At 38.1% G+C, this 13,075-nt stretch overlaps 1 protein-coding gene and 1 non-coding gene across 3 annotated transcripts; both read left to right on the plus strand.

Moving 5' to 3' along the window:
- The first annotated feature begins 713 nt into the window (after positions 1–713).
- Positions 714–3,419, plus strand: LOC144705296 (GDP-L-galactose phosphorylase 1-like). 2 transcript variants are annotated; one of them, XM_078577901.1, is made up of 6 exons: positions 714–1,355; positions 1,550–1,677; positions 1,849–2,151; positions 2,258–2,443; positions 2,562–2,810; positions 2,937–3,419. In XM_078577901.1, exons 1-6 carry the CDS (start codon positions 1,271–1,273, stop codon positions 3,258–3,260), a joined length of 1,275 nt encoding a protein of 424 aa, XP_078434027.1. In that variant the 5' UTR covers positions 714–1,270; the 3' UTR covers positions 3,261–3,419. The 2 variants fall into 2 exon arrangements, with proteins under 2 accessions (XP_078434027.1, XP_078434026.1); XM_078577900.1 differs by having other exon boundaries at positions 717–1,373.
- A 502-nt stretch (positions 3,420–3,921) lies between these two features.
- Positions 3,922–4,024, plus strand: LOC144706229 (U6 spliceosomal RNA). Its single transcript, XR_013582201.1, has one exon. It is a non-coding gene; the product is annotated as a U6 spliceosomal RNA (small nuclear RNA).
- Positions 4,025–13,075: the final 9,051 nt, after the last annotated feature.

Genomic DNA, 13,075 nt, shown 5'->3' on the forward strand with positions numbered 1-13,075 from the left:
AGAAAGTCCATTTAATACACCTCTGTAATCGCAAAAATATAGAATGTAATTCAATTCGGTGCTTAAATCCCACAAAACCAGGAACCCTTTCGAATCCAATAAACCACAAGTTCGACTTAGCACGTGATCCATGAGTTGCTTTAAATAAACCTATCAACATCTAGGTATTCGATAAAATAACAAGCCCAAAGAGGGAGCTGAAACGTGTTATACTAAACACCCCAATGATGGTCATCATCATGTTGTCAGTTTCTCTATAAATAATACACACCACACTCATCTAATCCTAGACAAAAGAGCTAAGTTGAAGTACTTTCTGATACAGAAAGTCTTCAAAAGTCTCCTGGATTGTCCGTGGACAGCTGACGTCCCCAAGTTGCTCATCTCTGTGGCCAGGAAAATCTCAACGCACAGAACTCTCTCGAAGCGCAGGGAACCGACCTTAATTGCGATAATTTTATAATGTTGAATAATCGAGAGGGGCCCAACTGTCACAAGGGCACGTCAAAATCTTCCAAAACTTGAAAAAGGAGAGCATCTTGTCAGGATTACTACAAGCCAACGGATCATGTGGAACGTAGAGAAGAGATAGAAAGGCGCATTCTTTTGATGGGCATGCAGATGAGAGAGGCGGCAGCAGCCACAAGAAGAGATATTTGGTCGGCGAGCGAAGATCGTGACGTTGGACTTTTGCGGCCGGGAGAGTTTGGGGCCGTAAACGAGCGAGGCGTGGGCTATCGCCCACCGCCAGCCGCAGTTTGCGGCTTCAACTTGCACCGGTCAAAAGCCAGGGACACGCGGCAGGCGCCCGGCGGTGCGCGCCGGAATATTCGGGCCGAGCCATTTGGTTGTATATAACGCCCCGGCGGCGCATGCGGGGTCAGTTGTGCGCTTGGCGAGAGTTTTGTGGCGAGGAAAGGAGAGAGCGAGCGGCGTTGAAGGGCACCACGGCTTTGGCAGGAGCAGGGCGGTGGGGGATCCGCCGCCGCTACCTTCGCCGGCGGCCACGTTCAACCGTTGAGGTGGAGAGCAGGAACAGCATCGCTCACTTACATCTCCTCTTCGATAAGAAGAGGAGCCCCTCCGCGCACGGCGGCAGGGGAGCTCTCCCTTCAGAGGGCGGCAGCCCGTCCGATCTCCTCTTCCTCGCCGGCGGCGGCTCCCTTCAAGCCACCCCCCTCTCCCCCCTCTAACCCGTAGTAGTTGTAAATTTCTTCTTAGATCTCTCTCTTCTTGATCGGTTCCCGAGTCGCCTGCCGAAGAAGGAACGATGCTGACCATCAAACGAGTTCCGACCGTCGTCTCCAACTTTCAGGAGACCTCCGAAACTGCCGGCTGCGGCCGCAACTGCCTCGGTCAGTGCTGCCTTCCCGGTAATTGCTCTTATTTCTCTTCCCCCCATCTCTTGATTTCATCACTCGAGGATTTTTCTTTTGTTCGATCTTCCTCTTTTGTTTGTGTCCCTTCTGTTTCTGAGATCTGGGTTTTGTAGCGAGGTCTTTACTTCTCTTCTTTACGTTCATCTAATTAGTGGTCGATCTGGTTTCAGTGTCGACACTCCCGCTGTATACCTTCACGAACGCGGGAAAAGAACAAGAGAATGTCAAGGGGAAGTGCCCATCTGTGCCCGATGAGGACTCTCCGATCGACTTCCTCAACACCCTGGTTCTCGGCCAGGTATGCTCTCGGGATTCATGGCTTCAGAATAATTTTCGTATCAAAATTCAAGTTTTACTCAAATCTAAAGTATTAATCCTTATTGCTTCTCATTGATTCTCGAAAAACTTCCAAATGTTCCGAAAACTTCTGAATGTTCAAAACTTATGTTGAAATATGATTAAATTTCAGTGGGAGGATCGACAGAGCAAGGGGCTCTTCCGCTACGACGTTACGGCATGCGAGTCGAAGGTGATCGAGGGCGAGCAGGGCTTCATCGCTCAATTGAACGAGGGCCGCCACCTGAAGAAACGCCCGACCGAGTTCCGCGTCGATCAAGTCCTCCAGCCCTTCGATCCCAAAAAGTTCAACTTCACCAAGATCGGACAGGAAGAGGTGCTCTTCAGATTCGAGGAGAGTTCCAATGGGACTTCTCGCTATTTCGACGGCGCCCTCGTCGGCGCATCAACCAAGTCCAACGTCGTCACCATCAACGTGAGACTCTAAACAAAGATCAATCTCTTCCTCCTCGCCATTAACGAGAGGTTAACTCTTCTCGTCGACTTCTTATTTCTCACTCGATCTGCCCTTTGAAATTCAGGTCAGCCCCATCGAGTACGGACATGTGCTCTTGATTCCCCGCGTATTAGACTGCTTTCCCCAGAAGATAGACGCGGAGAGCTTCTTCCTCGCCGTGAAAATGGCGGAGGAAGGAGGGAGCCCTTACTTCAGGCTCGGCTACAACAGCCTCGGCGCCTTCGCCACCATCAATCATCTTCACTTTCAGGTACTCTTTCCCTCACTTTCCTTGTGAATAAATCTACTTCTGCTATCGTTATCTTAATTGAATGTGTAAAAAGTATATTTTTCCTCGTGGGTTGACGGAAAATGATAATTCTGGCCAGGCCTATTACCTCTCGTTGCCGTTCCCAGTCGAAAAGGCTCCAACGAGGAGACTCACCTGCGCCAAGGGCGGAGTTCACGTGTCAACTCTGATGAACTACCCAGTGAGAGGCCTGGTTTTCGAGGGCGGAAGCGACCTGCGCTCTCTCTCTGACTTTGTCTCCAACGCATGCATCTTCCTCCAAGAGAACAACATCCCCTTCAACGTGCTCATCTCTGACTCCGGCAAAAGAATTTTCCTCTTCCCCCAGGTAAAGTCAAACCCAAAAATCCTCTCAACTTTATCTCAAAATGGGCTCTTTTAAAAAAATCAAAATTTTTGAAAGATGTCTTCTCCTTTCCAACGTCTGATCGAGAAATAATGAAAACCCCTGCAGTGCTACGCCGAGAAGCAGGCACTGGGTGAGGTCAGCCAGGAGCTCCTTGACACTCAGGTTAACCCCGCGGTGTGGGAGATAAGTGGGCATATGGTTCTGAAGAGGAGGAAGGACTACGTGGACGCGTCAGAGGATTACGCGTGGAAGCTCTTGGCGGAAGTGTCTCTTTCCGAGGCGAGGTTCAAGGAAGTTCAGACAGAGATATTTGAGGCGACTGGTCTGGTGGAAGAAGAGTCAAACGAGGAGGAGAAGTTGCCGGAGATGGCTATGGCCTCATCCTCTTCCTTCAAGCCGACGCCTCCGAGTTGCGTCGTCTGGCAGTGAAGAAGAGCGCTTGGATGGTGAAGAATTATCGTTCCGTAGGTTGCTTCTGATTCTTGAGGGGCTTTCTGCTTTGATTGGAATTGTGTGGTCTCGATGTTGTCCAACTCTACTAAAACCGTACGTATTGCTTCATGTGTAATTATTTCTCAGTTCCTTTCATTCCCTACGCGATAAGTTCGAGGCGAGGATAATGCGCGGATGTTATTGCACGTTAATTAGAGAGGAACATCATGGACGGTTGCTTAATTGTCTTGTAACCAAGAATATAAACGTTGCTCGATCCCTCCATTACACTGTGGAGATAAACAACTCCAGTTTAAGTCGCTAACTGATGAATGGATGGATATAAATGTGAATTAATTATATGGGTGGATGGAGTGAAATGGATATTATTTTGATGTGTTTTTTGAGAGAAGAGGGTAAAATATTAAAATTCCGTATTCAACTATTCAATGAGAACAGGAAAAGGATGAGGATTAATGGAGGAGATTCAATATGCCTTGGGTTCCTATATATCCCAGGGACGTTGGAAATTGCTCCACATAGCCAAGTGATGTTGACCGCTAAATCTATCGAACTGCCTTCAATTATTCAGCATAAAAATTCTTAAAGAAGAGTGGATATTGCGAGGTCTCTTGATTTTTCCTCTCTAAGGATGTTTGTCCCTTCGGGGACATCCGATAAAATTGGAACGATACAGAGAAGATTAGCATGGCCCATGCGCAAGGATGACACGCACAAATCCAGAAATGGTCCTCTCTAAGGATGTTTACAATACGGATGGCGGCCTTTGTCCTCTCTAGTTGAGTGCCCCTTTCCTACTTTAATATCTTTCTTGATTTAAGCGTTCGCTTGATTTAAGTGTTTGATATGTCCTTGATGCCAGAGGAGTAGGACAGAAATGGGATAGGAGGACTTAAGACAACATAGGATTGAATAAATAAAGCCACTAGTCCACATGGTCAACTCAAACCATGATTTTGTGGATGGGATGCTGCCTTACAACAACTACAATAAAAAAACCCCCAAATTCAAAATCTCAAACTATAGACCACATGAAATCATGTGACGAAGCAATGTGGATCACCAAAGAGTGAAGAGTGTACCTTTGACACTGTGCTAGCATGGTAGGCGGGTGCTGAGAGTGAGGATAGTGAACAAAAAAAGGGTGAAGGATGGTGTCCTTTGATGAGCAAGATTTGGGTGTGTGAGAAAAGCAAGGCAATGCTTGGGCGATGCACATCAACGTGGGAGGGTGACATGTTGGGCAACAAAGGATAAAAATGCGCAATGACACATGAGTGTGACACGAAGTGCTTCATGAGATGTCTGCGCTGGGCAACACTGTACAACGGGTTGATGCTTAGGTGTTGTGCAGTGATAAGGGAGGGTGGTTTACGGGGTGACACAGGATGATGACGTGGGATAATGCAGGAGGATGGAATGGGGTGACGCAAGCCAGCAGTGTTGCATAAATATAAGATAGCATTGTGTGGGGCAACACAATTCGAAAGATCACTAGATAGTCCATTACATCACCCACCAAATTATATGATGAAGATTAGGCTTTAATGGGATCTTAGTAAAATGCTTTAATGTGTGTTTATTGATGAATGGTCAAAGTAATGCTTTCCGTAAGAGGGGTCGTGATCAGGGACAATAAGTCATCAATCAACAAATTGAATGGGTGTAAGTGAAGACCAAATAGTGTCCTTAGTTATATTAAAATGCGTTGTAGTTTGACTATATGGTGAACACATCAAGTCACTGATTTAAGACTTGAATTTTGTATGATGTGAAGATAAACATATTCTCTAACCCTGTTGAAAATAGTTGTGTGGATTTTACCTCATTTGATTGGTTTAATGACTTCATCAAATTCCTAATTACTACCTATGATTATTTAAGGCTGAATTTATTGATGATTTAATGCACATTAATAAAAACAAGATATTCATATTCAATGACAATATCTAGAGTGAAATGATGCAGTAAACATAACTGCATTTACTGAATTTACTGAATTTATTGAAATGATAATATCTAGAGTGAAAATTTCAGATTATAAGGCTGAAATTGGCGGCATAACAACTAATTTTCATATTGTCTATTCAAAATCAATACATCTGTTGAACTCTTGATAAATTACAATTATGCCCTTTTGGATTTCTGAGTCCTTATACCGTTTTGAGTCCTAATTTAAACCCCCTATTTTCCTTGCTCTTTGAAAATGCAGTCCCCAAGCTAGAGAGCTCTTTCACCCTTTGAAGAAAATTTCAAGCAGTTTTTCAGAATTTCTTCAAGAGGATATTTCTTGGTAACATCAATCCGAATCCATAGAACTTGGAATCATATTTTTGGTGTGGGGTTATTCAAGATTCAAAGGAAAGAAGGCTGACCTCCAAAATTTGCACATCCTCGACCCCTCTGATAAGTTTGACATCTTTAATATAAGTTTTAGATTGATTTTGAGATTTTATTCAAATTAGAACTAGTTGTTAACATTCATAAAAATCCATAGAACTTAGGATCACATATTGTGATTGTGTTTCAAAAGAGTTACAAGGATTTGAATCAGAAAATTGATTAATAGCATGAAAATATCAACCTTTAGAGATTGATTTGATTTGAGTTTGAATATTTTTTCTGAGATAAAATTTATTGGTAATTGTGTTAAAAGTCCATACCAGTTTAAATTGTCTCATTTGGTTTAGGAATAAATAATATATTTTAGTTTTAAGCACCAAAGGTCAAACACAAATCAGCGGATTTCATCCAAAGAGAAACATGGAGGAGAAGACTAAAGGAAAGACAGACCACAAAAAGGAGGTATAGATGTTGGGAATTCATAATTACATTTGCAAATTTTTATCTCTGAAGTGAAAATTTTGTGATTTAAAAATATTCCAAGTGAAATACATGAAATTAGGCGTAGTCTTGAATACTACTCAAGGAGAGTGATTATATCTTAAGCGTGGTTGAGGAGAAATGCATTCTGTTTAAATTTTTTTTCCTTATTAGATCTTTGTGATGAATCAGGTTAAGGCTTTGGGGCATAAGAAGAAGGCTTTAGGACCAATTTGAAGTAGTTCAAGTGGCATTTCTTCAAAGAAGACTTTGGGAGTCGAGGACAATAGAGCTTCACCAATTTTTTTCCTTTTGGTAGCCATGTTCAGTCCTATTTCCAAGTGATTTTCCTAGGTGGCATTCACGCAAACACGGCTAGCGCAAATCATCACCTTGGGATGGATATCCCAGATATCATTAAGGATAAGCATAAACTGTTTTAAAAAATAAGCGTGTCTTCAATTTCATCTACCTCATTCCCTAGTTAAAAAAATCCTAGGTTACTTAAAAATCATAATATAATATAACTAAAGAATCTAGTTCACTCCCCCCAACTCTTAGCTTATTCCTTAGCCATTTAAATTAACATAGGGCCTTGGAGGAGGGAAAAATATATGGTGTTAATGGAAATCTGAGCCATCCAATTATAATTTATCTTATCACCAATTTTATCTCTCCTTTGAACTATATGGTGGCTTTTCAGCTACGCAAAAACTTCTAGGAAAGGAAATTTTCAATTAATTCATTAAAAATATTTAAATAAATAAAAAATTAAAATTTTGAATTATAAAATTATTGTCTTAATGAAATTAACTTCAGTAAAGTCCATAAAATAATAGAAAATCCATATAAATATAATGAACCCCTTTAAATATTTATATATATCTAAGTAGATATTTTCTGAGTCGTGAAAGTATTTTATTCATGAAATTTATGTCAGAAAATTATGTTAAAACACCATAAAATAAAGAAAAAATAGAAATTGAGAATAAAAATAAAATAAATCATTTTAAACTCTAATAACATGGATTTATGATAATTCCAAGGATAATAAACACATCAAGTGCATGAAATTACTATAAAAATTAGCATATTATTTGTGATTATCACTCACCCTAGATTCTTTTACAGTAAAAGACATCTCCCACATTTTCTGGACCATCTGTAGGCCTGCCTACTTAGTTTTCAATGAGGGGACCTGAAATTATGTCTGTTTTATTAAATAATATAAAACAAGGTAAAAATGTGATATAAAAAGTCATGAAATTGGTTTAGAGGGGTGAAAACAAACCTCATCTCCCTTATTAGGCTGTGATTCACTTGGTTTGAACAAGCCATGGGTAAATGGGATATATTTGTTCATTAATGGACATATGATACGACTAGTTTTTTTTAAAAATATAAAACAACTGCCAAGATCGTCAGGCCCACTAACAGCTGTTAATGGAGGCACATGTGGGTGCATGCTGACCATGGTATATGCTTGAATTTAAGTGATTTTGATGATTGCTTATAATGCTAAAACATATATCATTTACATCATCATTTTGGGTTGTGTAGTGTTCATGGAGAAGTGATGCACATTGATGTGGTGGCCATTGATAGTTACCTACCCAGAAAGGAGAATGTGCAGAGTGGAAATGGCACCAAGTAACTTTCCCATTGGATGTGTCTGATCAAGATGCATCATGCCATATCCAATGATGTTAAAAAAATAATATAATATTTAAATTATACTCTAGTCCATTGATTAATGGACTTATCAATTTGATAATCGTATGTTTACGAAAAAAAATCAAAAAATTAAATTGAGTAATTAAATCAATATGGATGAGTACACGATCCATCATTAAGCACAAGTTCATTGTGATTCTCATTTGAATTTAAAAATCAAACATGTGGTTATACATGCTCATTAGCAATAGTCACCTTGAAAAGACTTTTTAACTTTACCCTATGGCCAGCAAACATCTAATTTAGATCCATATCGAATAAAGAGTTAACAAATGAAATAGTTAAGTTTTGAATGATAATATTAAATAATATGAGGAAGGAATAAATAATATTTGATTGCATGCGATGTGAGCTAGATAATGGGTTCTAAAATAGTTCCTCGGTGTTTTGCTCCCTCTTACACTTGGGGCCCATATTTGTAAATATTATGGAAGGAAAGGGATGCACCCACGTTTCTATTCAGGCACCATGTCATCCCACAAGGGTCCAATTTAGAGATCCCTTGGCAAGATATCCCAGTCCATTCTCCTCTCTAATCCATTAGATGAAGTCTTGTTGGTCTTCCCTTTGACCAGACAGTTGCGACCTAGGTTCAAATGTTACCTATTTATGTTTTTAGAAAAACTTAGAACTAAAAGACAATTTGATTAGATAAGAGCTATAACAATGGCATCTAACTTTTTCTGAAATTATCAGGAAAATTAAGTTAGTTTAGTTATTTTATTTCATTAATTTTTATAAACTTGAATAAAATATGATGGAAGATGTATAATAAGATCTAACATCTACATTTGATCTTTCTTTATGAAAATGTTTGAAATTTGTAGGCTATATTCAGGATAAATAACATAAGATTGTATATTATTTAATAATGACTTATAGTAATAAATAAAAAATTTTAATTTAAAGTTAGTATTTTATCACAAAACTAACTGAAATTTTTAGTAATCCCTAAGCGATAACCTTAGATTGACCTTATAAAATCCATTCAATCAATACATACAATACATTTTGACAACAGGTGATTCATGTATCATATGATCATATGTTTATCACATAAATTATTAATGTATTTCTGAGGTTAATCATTGACGCGCCATGTTTCACGATGTCAACCATTGGTAAGTAAAAAAACCAGGAGTTTCCGCATTGACTAGGTCATTAACCAGTGTCACAAGTGTCTTTATGGCGTCACACATTGCAATCTTATAACGGCCTATGATTGCTTATGGTTGAATCTTTTTGTAATTACAAGCAATGACATGGACAAATGGAAAGGTCAGATTTTAATTACAATAAGCGCTTCAGATGGATCAATGAGGTGCATTTAATTAGGTTCATTTTGCCTTATTTTATTAAATTGACAAGTCAACAATAGCAGAACCAACCCCACTTGACACCTGACAAATGGTGCCACGTATACACGTGGGATGCATATGTATTTGTGGCGCAGACTTGTCTTAAAAGTAATGGTGCTTATTAAAAAGCATGATGATGTTGTACGTATCATTTTATTATTATTACAATCATTATCATATACTGTTATTCTTGTCATTTTTGTCTTTTTCCTGCAGGGGGACATGGTGTCGGGCAAGCCGTTGATACAGTATGATGCATAATAGAATGATGCATAATAATTATGATTACTCATGACTAATCATGACTAATCATAAAGGTGACGTGGTGGCAGTGACAAGGATGAGAAGAGAGAACTATTAGTTTAAATCAACGGCTAGGAGTCGTCCAACTTCAATGCTTGATATCTGAAAATTCAGAAGGTGGGTCGCGCTGATTTCTTTAAGGCCAGCTTTGTCTTTCTCTCCTCCATCCATTTGTATGAGTTATATCATATAGCCATTTCTGTTGATACATCAAGCACACGTAGTGGATTCTCTTTGGGAAAGAGTTCACTCAAGTGATCTATATCATGTCCCAGTCGAGTAAGTGGACGGTTGTGTTTTGACTAAGACAAATGAGTCTTAAAGATTGAGATTCCAAACCATTCTAGCTTGGAGGAATCATCAAATCTATTAAGGAGATTATGTAGTTTAAGATGATATCATTTGCCCTCATTTTAGAGGAAATAAACTCAATGACAAAAGGTAGTTAAAATATCAAAGAAGACATTCTTTATGAGTACCCCACACATGTACTAAATATAATAATAGATTATTTGTATCCTATGCCATTTTGGAGTCTCACATGGATGAAGGATTATATGTATCCAAAACCAATGACGGTAAACCTTCCATGAGAGAGTTGACATACTTCTTTTTATCTTCTAGGGAACAAGGTGTAGCTTGACATCCCATGGCCTAGCAACTTAACCTACCAATTGGATTAAATCAATTCCTGATTAATTAATTTATATGTTGATATAGTTAATTATAAGGTTGGTTAATTAGTTTATTAGGACATCAAAGTAGTTAAATAGAATGATACATGGGACTAGAGGTTCACATGCTCAACATTTTTAGATGTCAGTGGATATAATCTAATTTTGGGAATATTTTATAAATATTTCCCATACAATTTTATGAAAATTATGCAGATATTATATATAGAGGGGGACACCCTCACTTGATATTATATAGGCAGATATCATAAGATATTATGCAGACATTTTGACCACCCTCCCTTTTCATCTCACAAACTTCCCAAGATTTCGTTCGCATGAAACATGATGGAGAGGAAATAAGATTTATGACAACACAATCCATGGAAATAGGGGGAGTTCTGGTGATTCGAGGATTTCAAGGATACATCTCTACAATAGACATCTAAACGGTTTGATGCTACTCACTCAAGGAAAAAATAAATTACCAATTTTATCCATGAAAATGTGATATTTGGTTATAATTATGTTTTCAGTTTTCACATCCATCTTTGATTCAATATTCTAGTTTATTGAGTTGATATGTAGTCAATCGAAGACACAAAGTCCCAACATTGATATCAAAGGTAGGTTTTGTGATTTGATAAACATGAAAGCTGTCCAATTAGGTGTCTAAAAATGGTTTTTGGATAGTGTTTAAGGAAAATAATTGTAAGAGTTTTAAATATATATTTTAATTCGTAAATGAAAAGGTTATAAATCAAAGATATATATTTATATTTACTTAAACATTTATAAATGTTTATATCGCAGTTTTTTATATTTAAACTTCTCCTCCATGTATCACAATCTGTTTCATATGGATTAGAGCCAATGATTGTGATTTACCAGTTATTGGTTGCATTCAATGATTGGCACAACTAATCATTAAAATGTGTAATTCAAGGTAATTTCTTATTATTACTTTTAAACTCGGGTAGGATGCACCCAATAGGAAAAAAGACGCATTTTCACAATAAATGCACTAATTGCACCATTATTTCTTTATTTTCTCCTCTTTGTAGAATAATAACCAGAATAATAGAAACAAAAAGGATCCAAGACACGTGGAATAACAATAATAATAGCAAAAAAGGAGAATTAATTGCAACATTATTTCTTTATTTTCTCCTCTTTGCAGGTAGACGTGGCTTTTTTTGACCGGGCAGAAAATCACGCCAATAATCAGCATTTTTTTGGCAAAAAAAGACATGTAATTTGACCCCATCATCATTGGAGGGCATTATTAAATTTGGATTATGAAAAAGAATTTTCTAGAAATCTAATGATTAGGTGCCACACTGGCAATCCGAGATGGGGAGGGGAAAAATAAATGGCCTAGATTGCTCAAATTTGAAATGGCAATATCTAACAATAGGAGTTACTAGCTGAAATTTTAGGGGTAGCTTTATCTTTCTCATGCACCTCTTGGTTATATATTAGACTGACCATTCAAGTGATAAAATGTAGAGTTATATATTTGTTCCTAATTTTAGTTAGTCGAGTGATTCGGTCATTTAAAATCCATTTAGGTAAATTCCTACATTCCAAGGGTGAATGATTAAGTGAGGGACACTCAGATCATGACTCATGAAGAAAAAACAAAACTTGTCCCATTTCACACTTGATCATGATTTTAGTGTGATCTTTGCCATTTTCCAATTCAATTCTTAGTCATTTTCCTAGGTTATCGTTACCCATAACCTAGGTTTTTTAACATCATACAAACTACTTCCAACTACTGCCTCCATCTCAGTCTAGCATCCACCACAACAAAATCGTCATCACTCGCCCCATTGTGCTGATTTTGGTGCATATCCTCAGCCATTTCCGCCACATTTCACAATGGTAAAAATCATCTTACCTATGCCATCAAGTGTCCAGCAGTGCTTCTAAAGCTCAAACGAAGGTACTTATTTCTAAGGTTTGGCATTTTTTACCAACTTTCAGTAAAACCAATATCATCGGTTTGGGTTTCACGGTTTTACTGAAAGCTTGCTACAGGTTTCAGTTCGGACCGCAAACTGGATAAAAAAATGAACCAAAAATAAATAAGCAAAATATTGATTTTATTTTTTCTGGAACAAGGATTTGAATCCTGGTCTCCTCTATTGGGGCACCCATACGCTTCAACCAACTTAGCCATTTCACTTTTATGAAGAAGGTAAATATGTAAAATATATAATCATATAAATATAAATTTATTAAAATTGCTGATCCAAGAGGAAACGATTTCCCAACTTTCTGGCTTCTAAGGTAGGATATTGCACAGGTCATTAATCGCTGTTGCCACTTGCATTTTGTGTTGTTGCCACTAGTTGCCGCCGCTTGCATTAGTGCTGCCATCAATGGCGTCATCATTAAACCTCTAGTCATAGCCTCTTGTTGTCCATATTTCAAAGTATCATCAACTTTTGTCGATGGATTTGAATGGGGACAAGGTATATCCCATATTTTTTACATATTTAATTTTATTGATATCGAACGTTGGTAGTATTTTCCATTACATAGGTCCCATCAAATCATGCACAAATTGAAACTAATTTGCCCATGACTGAAGATGAGAATTCTCACCATAAGAGAGTTTCACCTCTCTTGAAATACTACATAAAAATGAGTAATGGAGATTATTGATGTAAGCTTTGTAAGGCGAAGGAGTTGATAGTGAAAAAAGATAAGACAGGCAGCACAATAAGGTTATCGACACACTTAAAAAATTTTCATGTTGTAGTTCATAGGCAACTTAAGCCTTCATCTAGTCAAAAGCCTATATCAGAATATTTTCACACAACAACAGAATTTACAGGTAGAACACCAGAGCAAAGGTGACCACGACATCGCACCAATACAGGACGTGTCT

This window comes from Wolffia australiana, chromosome 7 (genome assembly GCF_029677425.1).
Source record: "Wolffia australiana isolate 7733 chromosome 7, ASM2967742v1".
Lineage (NCBI taxonomy): Eukaryota > Viridiplantae > Streptophyta > Magnoliopsida > Alismatales > Araceae > Wolffia > Wolffia australiana.